Genomic DNA, 22,511 nt, shown 5'->3' on the forward strand with positions numbered 1-22,511 from the left:
GATGGTTTATCTCAGGGAATAGTGCTATGCAAGTGTATATGAAAAAAGGCAAGGAGGAAATCCTCAATCCACTACTTGGAAACAATTAAATGAAGTTCTAATTGTGAATTACATGTCTAAGTATGAATGGTAAACAATAAAGCTTCTTGAAGATAATAGAGGATTTTAAATGAAAGTTTATAAAATAGTATCTGAACATCATTAAAAATAAGCTATTAGCAATATTTCATTAAAATTAAAAAATTCTGTTTGTCCAAAGACACTTTTAAGAGAGTGAAAAGTCAAGCCATTTAGTAGGGGAATATATTTGCATACATAAGAGTTGAAAACTTTATGTCCAATGTACATAAAGATCTAAAAATAAATAAAAGTGAGACAGATGGTCCAAAACAGAAAATGTATGAGAGGATTGGGCTACCTCTTCACAAAATAAGATCTATAAATAGCCAAAAAATGAAGATGCTCAACCTTATTATTCAGCAGGGAAATGTCACCTAAATATAATATCTACACATTAACCATAATGCTAAATTTAAAAATACTGATAATATCAAGACCTCACAATGGGACTATAAATCATTTAATAATTTTGAAATACTACTTTGTAGTGTTTACCCCATAACCTAAGAATTCCATTCCTAAGTATATTCCCAACAGAAATATGTGCATATGTACACCACAAAGCATGTATAAAAATATTGAGGGTTCAGAATGAAAACCTCCCAAATGCCCGTCAATAGTAGAATTGATGAAGTATGATATATTCATAACTTGGGATATTATATAACTAAATATGAAATAATCAATGGTAAAGCAATAGTATAGATGAATTAAACAAATATTTTTGGGTGAAAGAAACAGCCAAAAATATGTATTGTATGCTTCCATTTATTTGAAGTTCAAAAATAGGCAAACTTAATCAAGACTATTAGAATTCAGGGTGCTGGTTATCTTTTGGGAGGAAGTAAGGGTAGCAATTGTAGAGTGGCATGAGGGAAGCTTCTGGTGTAGTATTAATGGTATTTTTCTTTACTTTTGTGGTAATTGCACTTGTATGTTCATTTTGTGATACTCCTTGAATTCTGCACATGTGATTTGGACATAATTCTGTGTATATTCTACTGTTTATTATAAACAATTATTTTTAATTTGTTTAAAGTTTTATTTGAATTCCAGTTAGTTGACATACAGTGTAATATTAGTTTCAAGAGTGCAATATAGTGATTCAACACTTCATATAACACTCTGTGCTCATCACAGCAAGTGCATTCCTTAATCCCCATCACCTATATCACCCCTCCCCCATCTGCCTCTCTTATAGAGTTTGTTCTCTGTAGTTAGGAGTCTATTTCTTGTTTTTTTTTCCCCCTTTGCTTATTTGTTTTGTTTCTTAAATTCCATATATGAGTGAAATCAGACGACATTTGTCCTTGTTTGACTGACTTATTTCACTTAGCATTATACTCAGTAGCTCCATCCATGTCATTGCACATGGCAAGACTTCATTCTTTTTTATGTCTGAGTAATATTCCTCTGTGTGTGTGTGTGTGTGTGTGTGTGTGTGTGTGTGTGTGTGTACACACATCACATCTTCTTTATCCATTCATCAGTCAGTGGACACTTGGGTTGTTTACATAATTTGGTGATTGTAGGTATTGCCACCACAAACATCAGGATGAATGTATTCTTTGAATTACTATATTTGTATTCTTTGGGTAAATACCTGGTAGTGCAACTGCTGGATAGTAGGGTAGTTCTATTTCTAACTTTTTGAGAAACCTCTATACTGTTTTCAAGAGTGGATGCATGAGTTTGCTTCCCCACCAACAGTGCAAGAGGGTTCCCGTTTCTCCACATCCTCACCAACAGTTGTTTCTTGTGTTGATCTTAGCTATGCTGACAGTCATGAGGTGATACCTCATTGTGGTTTTTATTTAAATTTCCCTGATGAGTGATATTGAGCATCTTCCCATGTATCTGTTGGCCATTTGTATGTCTTCTTTGGAGAAATGTCTATTCATGTCTTTTGCCCATTTCTAATCGGGTTATTCATAAGGCTTATCAAGAGAAGAGGACTTGGGTACTATTTTCACAGACTACTCATAAACTCTTCGGCTTACGACCTTTGCTTGTTTTATATAATTTTCAACTGAGTCAAACTTTGATTTCTGTCTACATTTTTTATAACCATGCCTTATATGAAATTAACCCTGTTGCTAGTATTTACTACTATCAGCCAATTCATGAATCTCTGATATTTGTGACATAGAGAAGAAAGTAGATTTTCAAGGATTCCTAGGAGGATTTTTGTTTAGCTGTATTTACATGGCTTAGAGAAGAATATCATTTCTCTACTAAATCATCTACATGAGGTAATTGAGGTTCTAAATGCAATTAACCAGAGTGCTAGATTTTTCAGTCCCAGAAATCCAATATACTTGGAGATTTGAGAGTGAGTTTAGAGCCTTATTTCTAAAAGCTTTATTAATTATGAGACTCATTCTTATGGGCTTGGATGACTAGTTGGTATTGGGAAAGTGGCTGAAGGAAATGGCTTTTATTTACTTCTGATCCATCTATCCCTGAAATAGAATTAAGATATTTATATCTCCAGGCTTCTGGAAATGATTTCTCTGAAGTAGCACCCAGGCAAAAATAAAATAAATGCTCTTTCTTTAACTTTTCCCTCTCAAGTAAACAATCCAAATGCATACAGTTTATTGAAGGAGACTAAAGACAATATTTAAGTCATCAATTAATATATGGATAAATTTTGAATACCTGCAGCAACTATTTCTAGGCCAAATAAGATATATTGGTATATATTCCTAATGATCTGGTTAGAGATTTCTAATTTTACTTGGAAGAGTTTCAGGGTAAGTGATACTTTTTCACTTTTTTCAATATTCCACATTTGCTTCTAAGGCTGAGTGCAATTTTATATTTGCTGGATTTGTGGCAAGTACAGAAGTAATTATTAACTTAATATAGTTTGTGTAGCCCCCATTTTTGCTGCTTTATATTTCACCCTTCAATTCATTCCAGCTGCTAATTCATACTTTATATATTTCTTCACTCTGTGTTCTTTACCACAAAAGTGATATTTTTGAACAAAGAAATATAATGGCACACAATCTAGCTAGTGTACAATAATCTATGTTTCAGTGCTATATTAGAAATACATTCTTGTAGAAGTAGGGGCAGTGTCCTATTCTTAATTAAAAAATGAAAACTCTCAATATGTATCCTTGTAAATATCTATTCAAGGACATGGGTTGAGCAAATTTTTGAATACTGCATTTGGAAGTTTTATTAAATAACAAGTTAGTATTGGTATGTGATACACATAGAAATAAAATATATGTAAATTATTATGGAAAAATATTTGATGAGGTCTTAGGAATATAAATGCAATTAATGAAGTTATATCACATTCCTGAAATAATTTTTTATTCAGTCATCTGACATATTGTCAACTATAAAGTATATGTAAAACAATGACTAAAGAAGATAAGATGTATGTTATAGGCCAATTCAACCGGGCTCTTTCCACTGCAATGATGATAATATTATAGTCTTAGTCCAGTGTTTGAATTTTTTAGCAAAAGTCTGGATAGGTTCTGTATCTTCAACTTATTACTCCTATTACTTGAAGGGATTTTAATCATTGCACAGATAAAAACATAACTTAAGGAAAAAAAGCAAAATCATGACTCTCAGGTAAATATAAAATAAACATGTCAAAGACTTTATTTAAGTCATTAATTAGTGAAGGGAACTGGTAAGATGTTATGACTCGTTCAAAGAGCACTTAAGAAGTTAAGGTATTATTAGGCAATTTATCGAAGAAAATTTAGGGTAAAATTGTTGAGTTGGGTAAAATACTGTCTAATGTCTAATAGGTCATAAATCTTTGGAGTTACATATTCTTGCAGAGAGAAATTATTTTCATTGTTATCGGATAGAAAATCTACAAATTAACAAGTAACTTCAATAAATTTTGGATTTTTAATTAATAATAAACAATGCAATGACCTGAGCACATTCTTGTAGACAGTCCTTGGATGGTTTTGCCCCCTCAATATTGAAAGGATGTGTGTTTTAACTTATTTGCCTTCTATCCAAGTTTTGGACAATTTTTCTGACACAATATAGATATGCAACTTATGTTCATATAAAATGCAATTTGAAATTGACAAATAGTTTTCCCTACTTAAAACCATATTGCCAGAAGGGGCAAAATTATCCCCTAATTCAAGTGCCAGGCTACAGGTTATTAAATACCAAGAAGGAAGAAATGTGCTCACGAGAGGTGCAAAGAACTGTGGGTGTTTATACTTCAAGTAATGCGATGAAATTGACTGTAACTAATAGAGTGTGAAATAGTCTCCCAAGGAACATAATGAAGTCCTAAAGAAAATAGCTTAAAACAGGAGTGGACAGAGGTCTCGAAAATACAAGCAAGAAGGAAAATCACTGCTGCACTGGAAAGTGATTTTTAAGTCATTACAAAGTGTTGTGCCTCTAATTTTGTTATTTTTATCCATGACTGGTCGTGTGTCATTTTAGCATTGATTTACCTAATTTATATATATTCCAGAAAACAAAATAGAATCAGAGATTCCATTGCTTTTAAATATCAGTAAGCTACAGCAAATATTTGCTCCGTAGATAGGTAGTGCTGTCTGGAAGTATGCATTATGGGGAAAGTTGCTAAGCTGGTTTCCTTAACAGATCCCAACACTGATTTTGTACATCATTGATATTCTAGTCAAGTTTCTTGTTAAAATACTGGATGGCATAATGGTTTTGTGGTCTGGACAATTACTCCTGAGGGTCTTCACAAGAGCCTAAACTATCTCAGTAACCAACAAAGTTAGGTATAGGCTTATAAGCTTAATATTAGTGAAAATAGATGAACAGTGAATCATAGTTATAATAAATAGACATTCCCAAGGATTTAAGAGAGGGAGGAAAAGCATAAGATATATTTTTTTAACTTTTATTTTACATAGAGTGAACTGGAGAGAGGCACAGAGGGAAAGAGAAACGATCTTAAGCAGGCTCTATCCTCAGTGCTGGGACACGGGCTCTGAGGCCACCACCCTGGTCATGACCTGAGCCTATATCAAGAGTTGGTTGCTCAACCAACTGAGCCACCCAGGCACCAAGAGATTCTTAACTATAGAGAATAAACTGAGGGCTGCTGGAGGGGAGGTGGGCTAAATGGGTGATGGGTATTAAGGAGGGCACTTGTGATACGCACTAGGTATTATATGTAAGTGATGAATTCTACTCCTAAAAGTAACATTACACCATATGTTAACTAACTTGAATTTTAAATAACTCCTGGAAGAAAAAATGGCAAATTTCATATTTAGAGGTACATTTCTTTATGTTAATTATGTTTATTATTAGCACTTCACCAATATTTTCCTAAAAGGATGATTTCTGTCATATATCATTATTTTTTCAAAAATAAATGTAATCATCAGACCATTTCTTCATGCTAAAATTTAAGGACTCTTTTTCATTTTTACTAGCTTATCTCCCAACGTGGGTTTGATGGATATGAGCTATAATTTTTCTTACTTAGAATGATTAAAACATCAAAAGTTGAATGCAAACATCAGTAGTATCAATATTTTTATAGTCAGTGAATTTTCTGAGATTGTCTACATTTAATTCTATTTGACCACTGATGTTGCAATTTTGTAGTAATTTCAAGAAAGCTGGTTTTTATTGTTTTGGTTTCCATGTTTGATTTAGGCTGCTATTAACAGAAAAGTGTAGTCATTCCAATTTAAATGGTATTTAACCTCACTCATTTTTTTTTAGGTTTATTTATTTAATTTGAGAGAGATAGAGACAGAGTGAGCAGGGGAGGGGCAGAGAGAGGGAGGGAGAGAGAATCCCAAGCAGGCTCAGCACTGTCAGCACAGAGCCTGAAGCAAGGCTCGAACCCACGAACTGTGAGATCATGACCTGAGCCAAACAAAATCAAGAGTTGAACACTTAACTGACTGAGCCACCCACATTCCCCAACCCCACTCATTTTTATTTAAGGGAATTTTTTTTTATGCTACAAAGAAACCATTTGGGGAGGCACCTCTGTAACATATATTCCACTAATATTAGCATTCAGGACATATGGAAGTACTGTTTAGATTTTTTTCACTGTATAGGAAGAAGGATCCACTCTATGAATATTTTGTTCCTAAAAATAATTATCATTTTAAAATAAAAACTAAAACAGTTACCTTGTTGTAATTTTAAAAGTTTGTGTTCAACAGAGATAAGCAGATGCTATTTACATTTTATGTGTCTATACAAACATTGACATTCCATGTGTTTATTTTTATTTTATTTGTTAAAGTATGAAATTCAACGTTTTAAGATTATGAAAAACAGGTGTGCTATTAACATTTACTAGGTTTTTCTATTTTCAACATACTTATAACTTACTATAATGACAAAACTATAGCTAAGCAACCCCGAAAATGTGTAATTATCACTAAGTGAAATATGACTAATTTCAGATGACTCACCAAAGAGATAAATAAATTGAACCTGTCATGATGTCATATGTCTGTTAAAAATGTTCTAAACTCGGCTGCATGTACATTTTAACCGATTTCCAGGAAATTTTTATAATGAATGTTTGTGCATGTGTGTGCATGTGTCTGTGTGCAGATACTGGTTTTTCCAGGGAGCTGTTTGTGAAACATTTATGATTACAGGCATAGACCTTACTCTTGGCCATGAGAGGAAAAGCATTCTCAGCGATCCTTCTCTCCACAGCTCTTACTTGAGCGAGACGTGTTCATCTCTGGAATTTTTTCCCCAAGACCACCGTTGTTCTCTGGTGACTTCAATATTTCCCTCACTCATCTTTCTTCTTCTTACTTTCGTTTCCATTATCCACGCAGCGGCAAGAGTGATAATTATAAAACACAAAGCATGCCATGTAATTTTTCTAATTAAATCTTTTAAGGGCTTCTCACCGCACCAAGAACAGGCCCATAAATATTTACCACGGCCTCCTAAACTCCCAAACCATGATCTCTTCACACTCAGCTTTCTCTAACCGTCTCCCTCTTGTTCACTGTGCTCCAGACACACTGGCCACCTGCTGTTTATGGAATAATGGAATAAATAACGTCCTTTCCCACCGCAGTTTCTTTTTGGGCTGCCTCTGCCCCAAATGCTATTCCTGGCTTTCCAAAGTGGCTTCTCCTTATCCTTCGGACATCTCAAATATCATTTGTTCAAAGGGGCCTTCCCTGATCACCCTAACCGAGGTTGAGCTCTACCACTTATGCTCTATCACCTTATTTCATCTTTTTTCTTTCTTTCATAGAACTTTCTCCAGCCTGTAAGTACTTTACTTATATCTGTTTACTTGCTTACTGTCTGTATCCCACAGTTGGACGTAAGTTTCGTGAGTGCAGACACGCTGTGTCTCTTTTTTATTGCTAGAATCTCATTCCACTGAGGGTGGATGCTGTTTGTTGTAAGAAAAAAAGGGCTAGGAAGAAGAGAGGAAGAAAAGAAGGAAGAGAAGAAGGAAGGTAGGTTCAGGCAGAAGAGAATAACTGGTGTTACTATTAGCTGTACTCTTTTAATTTTCAAATCAAGTTCAGTAAATCAGATAATTTCTTTCATTGGGTCAGGCTGAGTACTGTAAAAGTATTTTTTTTTATTTAGTGGTACATTTGGAGTCACAATATTCTTCCCTTCTAAATGTTAATTTTCTGAACACTAATACATAGTTTGCCTTTATTTAGAGGCAAAGAAGTATCTATAGAGGGGGAAAATATCTCAGAACAGAGAGTGAATCTGCTTTATTTTTTAATGTGAATCCACAAATTTAAATAATCACAAATAGAACTTTAAGAAACACCTTTGACAGACATAGATAATTAGTGACTATTAAATTTTACAGGGTTAATAGAAGTAGAGGTTGACATTCCCAGAGAGAGTTAGGGGTATGGCTTGAGGATGAATTGGGTGGACCAGGCCTCCTTGGCAGTGGTAGCTAGATGAGTAATGAACCCCAGCAACTAAGTAATCATCATTCCCTATAAAAACTATTGAAACAGATAAATTAGTTTTCATTTTCTACTCTCCTAAGATAGCATAGTTATTTTTTTAAGTATGTAATATTGACAACCTTTTGGGCAAAGGGAAATGTATGTTAGCCCTTTCTCCACTAATGCTTTTCCAACCAAGACCTTTCACTTTACATATGCCCAGAGTTGAATGCAGATGTTTACACCATCATCCACTTGTTTGCTGTCTGTTTCCTATGGATGGGCAGAAAAGTCCCTTCAGTTTGGTTAGAGCTATTAATTCCAGGAAGGAGGAATTGGTATCCCGGTCATATCCTCTCTCCGTACAGAGGAACTTGCATGTGTGAAGGGGATCATAGCTGGGGTAATCGTTCCTTAGGTATCTAAGGATAATTTTTTTTAAACTTCTTGGAAAGCCTAAATTTATTTACTTTATGCTTATGGATAGAAAATCAAACACACCTAGTATTTCAGATTTTCCTCGACTCATGATAGAGCTTATGTCCCTGTGAACCCATCATAAGTTGAAAATTTCCTTAGGTGAGAATACACTTAATACACCTCACCTACCAAAAATCAGAGCTTAGCCAGCCTAGTTCAAATGTGCACAGAATGCTTACGTGAGCCTACAGTTGGGCACAATCACCTAACACAGAGTCTATTTTATAGAAGTGTTGAATATCTCATATGATTTACTGAATATTATATTGAAAGTGAAAAACAGAATGGTTGTCTGAGTAAGGGATGGTTGTAAGTGTGCCATTTACGTTCATGATAGTGTGGTTGACTAGAGGCTGGGGCTTATTGCCATTGTCCAGCATCATGGGAGAATACTGTACCACATATTGTGTATGGCTAGCCCGGGAAAAGATAAAAATTCAAAGTACAGTTTCTACTGAATTTGTATTGCATTCACACAATTGTAAAGTTGAAAATTTCTAAGTCAAACCATCATAAGTTGGGGACTGTACTTGGATGACAAGTAATTTCTGAGTAATATTTTATCTAAATATCATGTGAATGCTGTATTTGGGGGATCTAGTTTAGTTAATCGAAATTGTAAAGTTATCATGTCTTCCTGAGGCACTAGAGAGATCTCTGTGTTACGCTTGTTAAAGTGATTCAGTAAACACCAAAAGTACTTTTCGTTTTTATTATATTAAGTCTTAAAATGCTCAATACATCTTTCTCCAACACAGTTAACTTCTTAGGAAACTATTCAACATGTGTAAACTATAGAAAACAGAATGGCGGGTCTCTGCTTTTTTAGAATTTTTCTGCTTATGAAACTTTTGTCTAGAATGAAGCTGTTTAGTGCTATTTGAAGAACTTTAGCAGTAATACATACCCTCTAAACTTCTAAAGCAAAGACATCCATGAGAAGAATAGTAGAAGCAATCCTATTTCATGTTTGGAGTGCTTTTAATATACCTAAGTTCTAGAGTTATCTTCTAATTGCAAGAAGTAGTATATTATCTGCCATGATTTGGCCAGCTAGTTGCCTAAGAGTTTATCATTAAGAAGGTGGGATGGTGTCACAATGTGTTAATAAGTAACATGTTTTGAGGCACCTGGGTGGCTCAGTCAGTTGTGTCTGACTCTTCATTTCAGCTCAGGTCATGATCTCACAGTTTGTGGGATCGAGCCCTGCATAGGGCTCTGTGCTGACAGCATGGAGCCTGCTTGGGATTCTCTCTCTCCCTCCTTCTCTCTGCCCCTCCCTGGCTCATGCTTACTCTCTCAAAATTAATAAATAAGCTTAAAAATCAGTAGTATATTTCAGCTTGTTGATATCCAGGGAGTTCATTGATACTATTTTTCGATGTGTTACTTAGTCATAATTAGGTGAAGTTATCAGAGCACTGATTCAGGAATCAAAAGATCCAACTCTGGCACAAACTATACAACTTTAAACAAACCACCTTTCTGTGTCTCAGTTTTTTAATCTGAAAAATTAAAAACTTGGAGTTAACAGTCACTTAAGACATTCCCTTTCAACTTTAAAAAAGAAATATTTGATTCATCTCTAGCTACTCTCCTGAAATAGCCTTTACCTCATGAGCTATATACTGAAGCATTTAGGGTAAGGTATTATGATGTTAGCAACTAACTTGGCAATGATTCAAGAGAATGTGTGTGTGTGTGTGTGTGTGTGTGTGTGTGTGTGTGTGTGTGTATGTCCATCATCCATCCATCCATCCATCCATCCATCCAGAGACAAACAGAAACAAGCAAAAGCAAGTGAGGCAAAATATTAACAATTGGTGAACGTAAGTGGAGGGTACACAAGTGCATAATATCCTTGGAACTTTTTTAAAAGTTTGAAACTTTTCAAGAGAAAAAGTATGAGAAAAAATAACCCTCTTACAAACACAAGAAGCAGTAGCAAAACAGCATAAAAAAATGAAAAAAAAATGAAAATGCTTTGTTTGGGGATTAGTGCCAAATACTTCTCAATGCATGATCTGCTAAACCTTGGAAGGATGTGCATCTCTCTGCCTATGAGATCATGTCTATATGGTGAGTCTTACTCCCCTATGGCTATTTATATATGTGGCAGGGAAGAAAGAGGGCTAAGCATGAGAAAAAGGCCTGCTGGTGGCATGCCTGCCTTGTGCAGACAATATTTTGGCCAAAGAATAGAGGGGACCAGCGTATGTGCTCTTGACTTTTAAATAAAGCATGGCTTCATTTGTAAACACAGCCCAACTAATGTTGTACAATCGTATTAGCATCATCACTTCTTGAGAAGGTGTGAGAAAGAAGATAGGAATAAGAGAGCAGAGATCACCTTCTCATTGCATAGACTCAGGATGGGTGAAAAATCTTTTATGTTAGTGCAAAAGCAAGTGTATAGGTCTATTGGATATGCAGTGTATGTGAATATAACTGGAACATTCCTTAACTTAAATACTTTGTGGGGTGGCTTAGTTGGTTAAGTGTCTGACTTTGCCTCAGGTCATGATCTTATGGTTCATGGTTTCCAGCCCCGCAGCAGGCTCTGCACTGATGGCTCAGAGCCTGGAGCCTGCTTCAGATTCTGTCTCCCTCTCTCTCTGCCCCTCCCCCTGCTTGCTCTGTGTGTCTCTCTCTCTCAAAAATAAACAAACACGGGTGCCTGGGTGGCTCTATCGGTTAAGCGTCTGACTTGGGCTCAGGTCATGATCTCATAGTTCCTGAGTTCAAGCACCACATCAGGCTCTGTGCTGTCAGCTCAGAGCCTGGAGTCTGCTTCAGATTCTGTGTCTCCCTCTCTCTCTGTTCCTTCCCCACTCACGCTCTGTCTCTCTCTGTCTCTCAAAAATGAATAAACATTTAAAAAATAAATAAATAAACATTAAAAAAAACTTTGGGAATTTTCTGCTTTCTACCCTAGCCTATTAGTTTATACTTTTAGTATAAAGTCAAATTTAAGTTTATATTTTTTGACTCAAGCTACTTCATAAGTGAAATTCCCATACTAGGTGACCCTTCGTCTTTTATCCTCATCTCTAGCTTCTTAATATATCAGATTAAAAATTGTTTCTAAAATACATTTCTCTGAAGTTCTGAGGATTTCTGTTTTTCTGCCTTTGTAAAATTTTGGGGAAAGGCTATTTTTCCCTCTGCCTTAATTCTGTTTGAAAAAAAGTCATTAGAAACAACTTTAACTGCACATTTTTTAATGAAGTCTCTTTGAAAGTATGTTGTTACTGAGATGGATAGACCAGTTACAGATTATAAATGGTTGATTACAAAAGTTCTATATTTCTAAAACTAAATAATATATAGGTCAAATATACAATTTTAACTACCCCAAACACATTTTCAGAGGCAGTTTCTTATATCTTACTATAATGAAATCATTAGTATTTTGACTTCTCAAAGGAACCTTCCAGAAGTATTTAGGTTTCCCTAAATATGGAAAGATATCCAACACAGGATGCAGGAAACTGTGATATGCTCTGGGTATGGTTAGCAGAGAGGTACTTAACATGTTGATGTTTCTGCAGTGAATTTTTCTTTATTTAAATATTGTGCCCTTAAGTTAATATTTCAAGAACTGAAAGAGGAAATAAATTATAACCAATACTAAGTCAGATATTGGTTCAAAAATCTGAATTTTCTCTATATAATGTGTTGAGGAATATTGTCAGCCAAAGTCTAAAAAGGGCACCAGAATAAAAACGATGACTTTTTTTTTTAAGAGCTGGAACATAATTCCAACAGTGGGAGATTCTACATTTGGGAAAGAATAATAATCAGGGACATAACCATCTAAAAGTATATGTTAGGGGCACCTGGGTGGCTCAGTGGGTTAAGCATCCGACTTCGGCTCAGGTCATGATCTTGCGGTCCATGAGTTCGAGCCCCACATTGGGCTCTGTGCGGACAGCTCAGAGCCTGGAGCCTGCTTCAGACTCTGTGTCTCCCTCTCTCTCTTTGCCCCTCCTGTGCTCACACTCTTTCTGTCTCTGTGAAATGAGTAAACCTTAAAATTTTTAAAAATATTAAAAGTATATGTTAAAAACAATCTATGTTGAGGGGCACAATTATAGAATCAATGGACTAAGTTGTTATGAGTGTAGCTTGATAATGACCAACATAGATGCAAAATTTCATGCGTATGGGAGACACACTAAAGCTGCTGGTAGGATCTTTCAATGTGCAGGGTTAGAGAGGGACTGGCATTGGCTTCCTTAGTCTTAAACAGTACCAATCTGAGATGTTCTCTGAGATCTCTGAACCGTGGGAAATCATAATGACCAAGGTAAATAATAGTCCAGGTGGATGATATTTTTTAACACATGATCTTGTTGTATATCCAACCGGTAACATTTGGAAGCAAGTTTTATTAGCTCAGTCTTTCATATAAGGACATTCAGACTCGGAAATGTTAAGATACTTATCCAAATTTATACATTAAGAAGGTATCAGGCCTAAAGTTCAGACCTACAGCTTCTAAGTCCAATTTCTGTGCTCTTCCTACTACATCAGGAGGGAGAATTACTACCCTACAGGTGTTTCATAACACATGTGTTTTAGTTTTCAATTAGCTAGAACACTAAATTATCTAGAATGCTTCATTCCTTAATAATTCTGTTTGGTAATGATATATTTTTTTCTTTGTAACTAGTCAACTTTTGTTTGAAGGACATCATTTTAAGATATTATATTTGAAAATACTGAATATTTAACAGTGTTACATAAATGTTCTCCCAAGGCCAGCCATCTGAGGCACTGTCTACTAGGTGTGGAGGGGGAAAAAACTCAAAAGTTGGTGACAAGGGGTACCTCAATGGCTCAGTTGGTTAAGTGTCAACTCTTGATTTTGGCACAGGTCATGATCTCACAGTTCGTGAGATTGAGCCCCACATCAGGATCTAAGCTGACAGTGTGGAGCCTGCTTGGGATTCTCTGTCACCCTCTCTCTGCCTCTCCCCTCCACTCTTTCTCCCTCTGCCTCTCCAAATAAATAAATAAACATTAAAAAAATTTTAAGTTGGTGACGAAAGAATTCAGTTGTACTTAGGAAACCATTCTATAACTTCTCTTTACCATGTTATTTCCCATTCCTATTCTGAAGAACTTTAATTCTGTTTTAGTTTTAATTTAAACCAATGTGTAAGAACTTCTTATACATTACTCCATATTCTCTTGGATGCACCTCTTACTATAGCCACTGCTGTGGTTCACAGTTCTTTGAAGATGTACTGTAACCTCACACAGGTGAAATCTGACAGTGTTTCACCTTGGGCAAGAGCTTCCTCTAGCTTCCTGCTACAAGACTTTTTTGAGAACCCAGCTTAGAACTCCTGGAGGGATTTTAGGGACACTTACGGATGGACATCTGGGGGTGGGGTGTCAATGTCTGTGGGCTACACCTGATCAGTAGGGACAGAAGTTAATGGAAAAATAATCTCTCCTATTTTCCTCTGGGCTACAGGTTCTGACATTTCATAAACCTACTCAGAATGTCCTGCAAGATCAAATACTGGCATCCCAGCCTGGTCAGTAATGAAATAATGCCTCTTTTGATTCGTTGTTCTTGTTTTCCTATTAAATTCTCCTCACCTCCAACTTGTTGGGATCAGCTTAGTTGCTCTGTAAGTCTTTGTGACTCTGCCTTTGAGGAAACTCAGGCTGATGAGACAAACATATAGAAAAGTAGCTCAGTTTTCTCCAAATCTAGTGCACTATTTCAATTGTGCTGAATAGGAACCTAAAGAATTGGGAGACTGGGGCTAGTAATGAACCTTTAATGAGCCCTGGCACTCATTAGACATGGAATCCCAAGAAGAACTGGCTAAAGTTTCTGCCCAATAGGATCACAAGTTGGCAAGTTTCCTGGCCCAGTGTTAAGCATCTAGAGGGCAATAGAATGTGGATCAGAACTCTGTATTCCCTCCTGTCCCCCAGGCACCTGCTCCCTCCTTTGCCCCAAGCCTTCGAAGATTGAATTGTCTGACTCTGAATTTAATGGAAAACTCTGCCCTTGGAACTGCATCTCAGAGCCAAAAGCAAAGCTAGTAATGAGCCCCAGGTGGTATGTGTATTTGCTATTCTGCTTCGCAAGTTAACTATGGCCAAAGAATTTTATCTTGTGCTTTCATGACGTAGTGTTTTAAAACATAGATTTACTCTACAAATAAACTCTATATTTTTCTCCTAATTTTTCCTATGGTGTATTTAGATATAAAACTACTTGCTTTTCCTATAAAGAATCCTAATGCTGTTCCAAACTTCCACTCTAATTACCAAAGTAATGTTCAAATTTCATTAAAAGCAGCAATTACAGTACATGCACTAAGGGATTATGCTCAATTCGTTTTTCAGATTTGCCTTAATTTTTACCTTTGCAAAGTGTAATTCCCTTTATCAGAGATGATAATGATTGTTTCCAGTGTTCAGGTTGTTAGTAAAATATCAAATAGCAAATATTGAAAACAGTACTTTTTAAAAAGTTTTTTATTTAATCTAGATGTTTACTGGCAATGAAGATAAAATCTGAGTCATTAAGAAAAAGATTTTCTATAGCTAGTGATAAATGGCGAAGTGCATTATCAAACTAGTGTCATTGTAATGGACAAAATGACATATCTTTAAGAATATTTTAATATTCAAGCCTTTCCCACCCTTCAGGTGGACCTATGTGAGGTAGGTAAGAGTTACTTCACAGTAAAATTGCTGATGAATCTATTTTTCATTTTTTCTGAGGGTTAAAACATCTAGAAGGTAGACTCTGATATACATTCCATATCTAGTTGAAAACTGGGCTTTATATGCTGGCCTTCGAAACAGAATAGAAATTTGCTAACTAATTCATTGGTAGCTTAATTGCATTTTCAATGTCACAAGCCTTAAAAATGTAAGTATTTCCAAATCAAAACCACACTCAGATATCACCTCACGCCAGCCAGAGTGGCCAAAATGAACAAATCAGGAGACTATAGATGCTGGCGAGGATGTGGAGAAACAGGAACCCTCTTGCACTGTTGGTGGGAATGCAAATTGGTGCAGCCACTCTGGAAAACAGTGTGGAAGTTCCTCAGAAAATTAAAAATAGACCTACCCTATGACCCAGCAATAGCACTGCTAGGAATTTATCCAAGGGATACAGGAGTACTGATGCATAGGGGCACTTGTACCCCAATGTTTATAGCAGCACTCTCAACAATAGCCAAATTATGGAAAGAGCCTAAATGTCCATCAACTGATGAATGGATAAAGAAATCGTGGTTTATATACACAATGGAGTACTACAGGGCAATGAGAAAAAATGAAATCTGGCCCTTTGTAGCAACGTGGATGGAACTGGAGAGTGTGATGCTAAGTGAAATAAGCCATACAGAGAAAGACAGATACCATATGTGTTCACTCTATGTGGATCCTGAGAAACTTAACAGAAACTCATGGAAGAGGGGAAGGAAAAAAAAAAAGAGGTTAGAGTGGGAGAGAGCCAAAGCATAAGAGACTCTTAAAAACTGAGAACAAACTGAGGGTTGATGGGGGGTGGGAGGGAGGGGAGGGTGGGTGATGGGTATTGAGGAGGGCACCTTTTGGGATGAGCATTGGGTGTTGTATGGAAACCAATTTGACAATAAATTTCATATACTGAAAAAAATATATATAAGTATTTCTTTGATGATATATGCATACTTAAATTGCATGTGGATTTGTTTATTATCAGTAAGGACAAACAATAAATTGAAATATTTTAATATCTAGGATTATATTGTAATTTTTTTTGCACACTACATTTTTGCAGCCTGTCCTTAGGCTAAGTCAACACTTTATTATCTTATCACTTGTCGATTTATCATTTTACTTGCCCTAAATATTTTTTAGTTTCTAAATAGACATAGTCTTTGAATTTTCTTCATGGATTTTCTCGTAGTGCTTCTTCCATGTTCACGTCCGCTATCCTTTGATCATTTTCTGTTCAGATCCATATATATTAAATAGACTTTAAGCCTAAGGGATGCATAATGTTAAACCACACAGTATTTAAATTCTTATGGAAATTGCTCTCAAGTTCTTTCGATTTTACTGAACACAAGACAACTGGCCCTTGATTCCATACTTATTACCCTAATATAATTTCAGTGATAGTTACATAGAGTGCTTATGAAACTAATATCACATATTCAATTTCTGAGTGGTCTCCTCACACAGAGAAAGGCACTAATCCACAGCTACCAGCTGCCCCTGCAGGTGTGGAAAACACATTGCTTATAAAGGATATTGCTAAATCGAAAAGACTGTGTTCTGTAATCTTATAGAGAAATAAAGAAAGTAGCATGGTCAAAGGCAGTATGCTCATCAACTGTTTCATTTTTCCCTTTAAATTTTCCAGTCCTTGAAGGTAGAATACTGTCAGTAGTAATAGTCAATGGGCTATGACCAGAAGTTATGCAAGTCATAGACAATCCTATAGTACAACTCAGATGGTGGAAACTCAGCCTGAGTGGACTTCAGGAGGACAGTTTTACTATAGAGTGGCTTGGAGAACCACCAAATTTTGTGTGAGAGGGAATTAACTTTTGATATAAATGTATAAACTTTTTATAGTTTTGTTATAAATTCCCCACTAAGTTTGGGAGTTGTTAGCTCAGAATAATCAAGCCTGTCCTGACAGATGCTGATACCGGAACCAAAGTTGGTTCGGAACCAACCATGCTGATATCGGAACCAAAGAGAGAGCTTTCTTAACAAAAACTTAAAATAGGGGGCAGCATGAAACTGATATCAAAACCCAAAAGAGATGGTGATCTTTACAATAGTAAAATATTTGGCAAAATGCACACCTGCAGGGTTTGAGGAAGCAGATGATACACCTAAATGCAAAGTAAACTGAAACACCACCACCAATAATAACAAAAATGTGTGGCTTTAAGGAAAGAGAGGTTAAAATTTTTAGAATTTTGAGTAGTTGTACAGGGTTGTGTTTGGCAAGATATTACAAGGAGGTAATAGTTCAGGTTGACTGATCTCTAAGCAAAAATGAATGTGAATAAGTATAGTGCTCAAAATCTGGGTCTCTTGGGATTAAAGAGTCCACTGTTTCTGTGATAAAAATAAGATGAATAAGCCGTTGAGGAATAAATTCCAGTAAAATCTTTAAACTGATTTAATTATCTCAGAGGGAAAAAAAAATCAGATTAAGGGTATGGAGCCAGTAAATACTTTCAACTAAATAAAATGACTTAGGGCAAAAATATGATTGGGGTCCACAAAAGCACACAGCCTCAAAATGTCCTTATTTAAACTCACAGAAATGTATGGGGACAAGAAAACAAAAATTGTAGTGAATCTAAAACTTATATTGGAAAGACCAAGATTAGTTGTGGGGAGGTATCACATCTTAGAGCAAAAACACTGAGGCTATAACTAAAAATCACTCTTAGTTTCCTTTTTTTTCTTTTTTAAGTTTATTTCTTTTGAGAGAGAGAGAGCGTGCACAAGCAGATGAGGGGCAGAGAGAGAGAGAGACAGAGAGAGAGACGGAGAGAGAGAATCCCAAGCAAGCTCTATGCTGACAGCACAGAGACCAATACCGGGCTCAGTCTCATGAACTGTGAGATTGTGACCTGAACCGAAATCCAGAGTCAGATGCCTACCTGACTGAGCCACCCAGGTGCTCCTCACTCTTAGTTTCTTAACATTTTAAATTAAGGTGATGATTTGATTTACCCCCTCAGCCACTAAAATGACATAGTCTCCAACAGAGACTCCACATGTTCTCCACAGAGAACAATGGATCATAGTTGCTCTTTCTATTGATCATGATCAAAGGCTAATTCTGGACTATTTTCTACTCTCATGACTTGGGGTGCCTTACAGTGCCATCTCAGTGGGGTTGCAGAAGGGCAAACAGAAGGGGTTGCAAACAGAAGGGCAGACAAAGGCAGAGATAAAATGGCCACTGAATAAACCATTTCTTTCTCTCATTACCCATCCCACTCGCAGTGAGGCAGGGCCATAGGAATAATGTTAATCAAATGAGCTGAGAGCAGAAGTGACAAATGTCACTGAAAAACTGATCTAAGGCAGGTCTAATCTTTTATTTTCTCTTTCACTGATCAAAGAGGTATATATTCAGATTCCTCGTCAGTCCACATTACTAAGAGGCCACATGGAAGGTGACTGCTGCCCAGATGCAAGGAGGAGACTAGAAATAAGAGGCAACTATTTGTTACTGCAAATTACCAGGCCTTTCTTGATTGAAACATGGATGATTGATTAATCACCCTAAACTAACATAAGAATGGCTAGAAGAACTGCGTTTTTGTTGCATTATAGTTTTATCTTCCCCTTGAGATTTTTAGAAACAAATACAAGACCTTTAGAAATACATTTTAAAGGCATGGAGTGTCTTTTAGAGATACATTCATCATCACTGCATTTAGTTCAGTCTAAATAACCTAATTCACATAAGCATTTTAAGTGTCCACAGTGTGAAAAAGAATTATTTTTCAAAGAACAAAAATTTCCCTTGATAGTAAAAACTGTAAGCATTTGTATAGTATTTAGAACATCACAGGCATTTTGAAAGCCTGTGATATCAGCTACATATAACTATTTGGTATTCAAAATTCTATGAGTAGCTACTAGGTAAGTATCTTCATTTTACAGGTGAGAAATTGAATATACAGAGAGTCTAGGTAACTTGCCCAAGCTCACACAACTAGGCTTGGAACAGGCAGCTATAGTCCATACTCTGTTTTAACCACTATGTACTACTGCCTCAAACCAATATTGAGTCTCAGCTAATTGGAATGGAAGCATAAAACTTTTAAACTAATGATACACAGGTTAGTGCCTCTTTGAAACTAATTATTCAAAAATATAAATAAAAAAATCATCTAAAAGTGATGATTGGTTTACATTACAAAACATATTTTTAAAGAGAAAGATCCTCTTGCATCATTTAAAATGTGATTTCATTTATAGAAAATTCATACTTGAGATCAGGAAGAGAGGTCTTCCTGCATACCTGTGTGGAACATAGACATCACATTTATCACAGGGGATCAATGGGCTATGATCAATGGAGGTGATGATGAAAAGTAATCTCATTGGATATCTCATCTCTTTTTTTATTTTGCCAAGAATAGAAGTACAGCTTGGTATATTTATGTACAAAGATGATAATTTGTAATGATTGGGTATCTTTTCATTTTCATCTATAGATCATTCACCTGTGTTTTGTGGTCAACATTTGTGTTTAAAAATTGTTTTGAGGACATTAGTTAATTCGTCATATTAATCCATGTGGCTATTTATATTTATGTAATGCTCTGAGTTCTTTCTTTATATTTTTGGCACATGCACCTATGAAAAATTAGAGAAAATGTAGCTTGACAAAATATTCTAGGAATGATTTAAGATATAGAATTCTTAAAGATAATAGTTTACTGAGTAAACTTTGTTTTTCAAGCGCAAATGGAAGTAAACAAAGTGTTGATCATTGTCATCATAAAGTACTGTCAAAGCAAAAGTTGCGCCGAAGTCCAACAGGCAAGGAAGAGTTTATTCAAGGCTATTGTAATAGATTAGGGAAGCCAGGGCTCAGTCGAAGCTCAACTGGACTTTTTAGGAGCTGATGTGGGGTGAGGGATCCGAGGCCATCTGTGTTTGCTAACTGGCTTCTGAATTAGAGAATCATTTGTATTTCCAAGAAAGGGGTCTGTGCAGATCACTGATTTAATGAGTGTTATCTTTTCACAGATTTTTGTAGAGAGGAAATATTCCTGGGGAAGAGAGGAATGAGAAAGTATCATAGAGGAGGTGTGAATGGGGAGAAAGAGATGACTAACACAGATATGGTTATATTTTTTTTCCCCATGCGATAATGCAAAGTCTAAACCAGCGTATAATCTTCAATATTCCTGTTGTATACCTACCCAGAAAAAGATGGTTGCATTGTACTCTAGCATACTATGCTATAAGAATGATTTTCTTTAGGGAAGATCAAGAATGTAGATTTGAATATAGATTGTTGGCAATTGTGTCAACTTTTTATGATACGGATGTTTAAACTCTCCTCTTTCTACTCGTTGAATAGAAATGACTGATATGCCTGAGCCTTCAAAATACTTCAACTATTGTATGCATTACAATGCAAATTTTATATAAAAATCCTACCTTCTTTCTAGGAAGCCTTTCTATTTTGCTAAAATGATCCCAACGGATTCTCTGTTGGGGCACTGGTTTTTATGGATTAGATTTAACAGAGTATCTGTGCCAAAAAACCTTCATAGCTTCTTTGCCTGCCTTAGGAATCTTCCCTACCATATATAGAGAAAGACTGGGTATTTTCTTCCTAAGGCCGCACCAACACAGGGATGTCCATTTTCACCACTTCTATTCAACATTGTACTGAAGGTTCTAGCCAGAACAATTAAGGAAAAAATAAGAAAAAGAAACAAGCATCCAGATTGAAAAGGAAAAAGAAACTATCTCCAGTCACTGACAACAAACTCTTGAATTTGGAAATCCTAAGGAATCTACACCCCACCAACACTGTCAGAAATAATAAGTGAGTTAAACAAATTTGCAAGATACAAGATCAATACAAAAAATAAATTATATTTCTATACAGTGACTATGAGCAATCAGAATATGAAATTAAGAAAACAATTCTATTTACAAAAACATCAATAAGAATGATATCAAAACCAGATAGTCTCCCCTAAACAAGAGAATTATAAGCCAATATTCCTGATGGGCATGGATACAAAAATTCTCAATAAAATACTAGCAAACAGAATCCAGCAATATATTAAAAATTATTCACTACGATCAAGTGCAATCTCTTCCTGGGTTGCAAGGTGGTTTAAATGTTTGAAATCAATCAATATGATACACCACATTAATTAAAGGACAAGAACCATATGATCCTTTCAATAGATGCAGAAAAAGCATTTGACAAAGTACAATATCCATTCATGATTAAAATTGTAAACAAAGTAGGTTTGGAGGGAACATACCTCAACATAATAAATGTCATAGATGAAAATCCCACAACTAATTTCATCTTCAATTGAGGAAAAACTGAGAGCTTGTCCTCTGTGGTTAGAAATAAGACAAGGATGTTCACTTTTACCACCGTCATTTAACATAGTACTGGAAGTCCTAGCCACAGCAATCAGACAACAAAAAGAAATAAAAGGCATCCAAATTGGTAAAGAAGGAGTTAAACTTTCACTATTTGCAGATGATATGATCCTCTATATAGAAAGCCCAAAAGACTCTGCCAAAAAGTTGTTAGAACTGATATATGAATATAATAAAGTTGCAGGATAAAATATCAACATACAGATATCTGTTGCATTTCTATACACCAATAATGAAGCAGCAGAACGAGAAATTAAGGAATCAATCTCATTTAAAATTACACCAAAAAAACCCCCAATAAGATGCCCATGAATAAACCTAACCAAAGGGGTAAAGGACCTGTACTCTGAAAACTATAAAACACCAATGAAAGAGATTGAAGAGGACACAAAAGAAATGGAGAGACATTCCATGTTCATGGATTTGAAGAACAAATATTGTTGAAACCTCTATACTACCCAAAGCAATCTATACATTTAATGCAATCCCTATCAAAATACCAACAGCATTTTTCACAGAGCTAGAATAAGCAATCCTAAAATTTTTATGGAACCACAAAAGGCTTTGAATAGCCAGAGCAACCTTGAAAAAGAAAAGCAAAGCTGGAGGCATCACAATTCTACACTTTTCAGTTGTATTACAAAGCTGTAGTGATCAAAACAGTCTGTACTGGCATAAAAATATAGATCAATGGAACAGAATAGAAAACCCATAAATGGACCCACAACTATATTGCCAACTAATCTTTGACCAGGCAGGAAAGAATATCCACTGGAAAAAGAAGACAGTTGCTTCAACAAGTGGTATTGGGAAAACTGTACCACTTTTATAAACCATGCA

General features: G+C 35.7%; 1 protein-coding gene across 12 annotated transcripts in view; it reads left to right on the forward strand.

The window, feature by feature from the left end:
* Positions 1–22,511, forward strand: part of LOC111559538 — a 132,537-nt gene that overhangs the window by 18,446 nt on the left and 91,580 nt on the right. For 9 of the 12 annotated variants that reach the window (XM_045052702.1, XM_045052710.1, XM_045052707.1 and 6 more), the window contains 2 exons: positions 6,802–6,940; positions 7,480–7,571. The exons of 2 other annotated variants lie outside the window; for them this stretch is intronic. In XM_045052702.1, coding sequence (XP_044908637.1) covers positions 6,802–6,940; positions 7,480–7,571 — 231 coding nt within the window. The remainder of the gene's footprint in view (positions 1–6,801; positions 6,941–7,479; positions 7,572–22,511) is intronic. One more of the 12 variants, XR_006594495.1, reaches the window with a different exon arrangement.

Source organism: Felis catus, chromosome A2, assembly GCF_018350175.1.
Source record: "Felis catus isolate Fca126 chromosome A2, F.catus_Fca126_mat1.0, whole genome shotgun sequence".
NCBI classification, from domain to species: Eukaryota; Metazoa; Chordata; class Mammalia; order Carnivora; family Felidae; genus Felis; species Felis catus.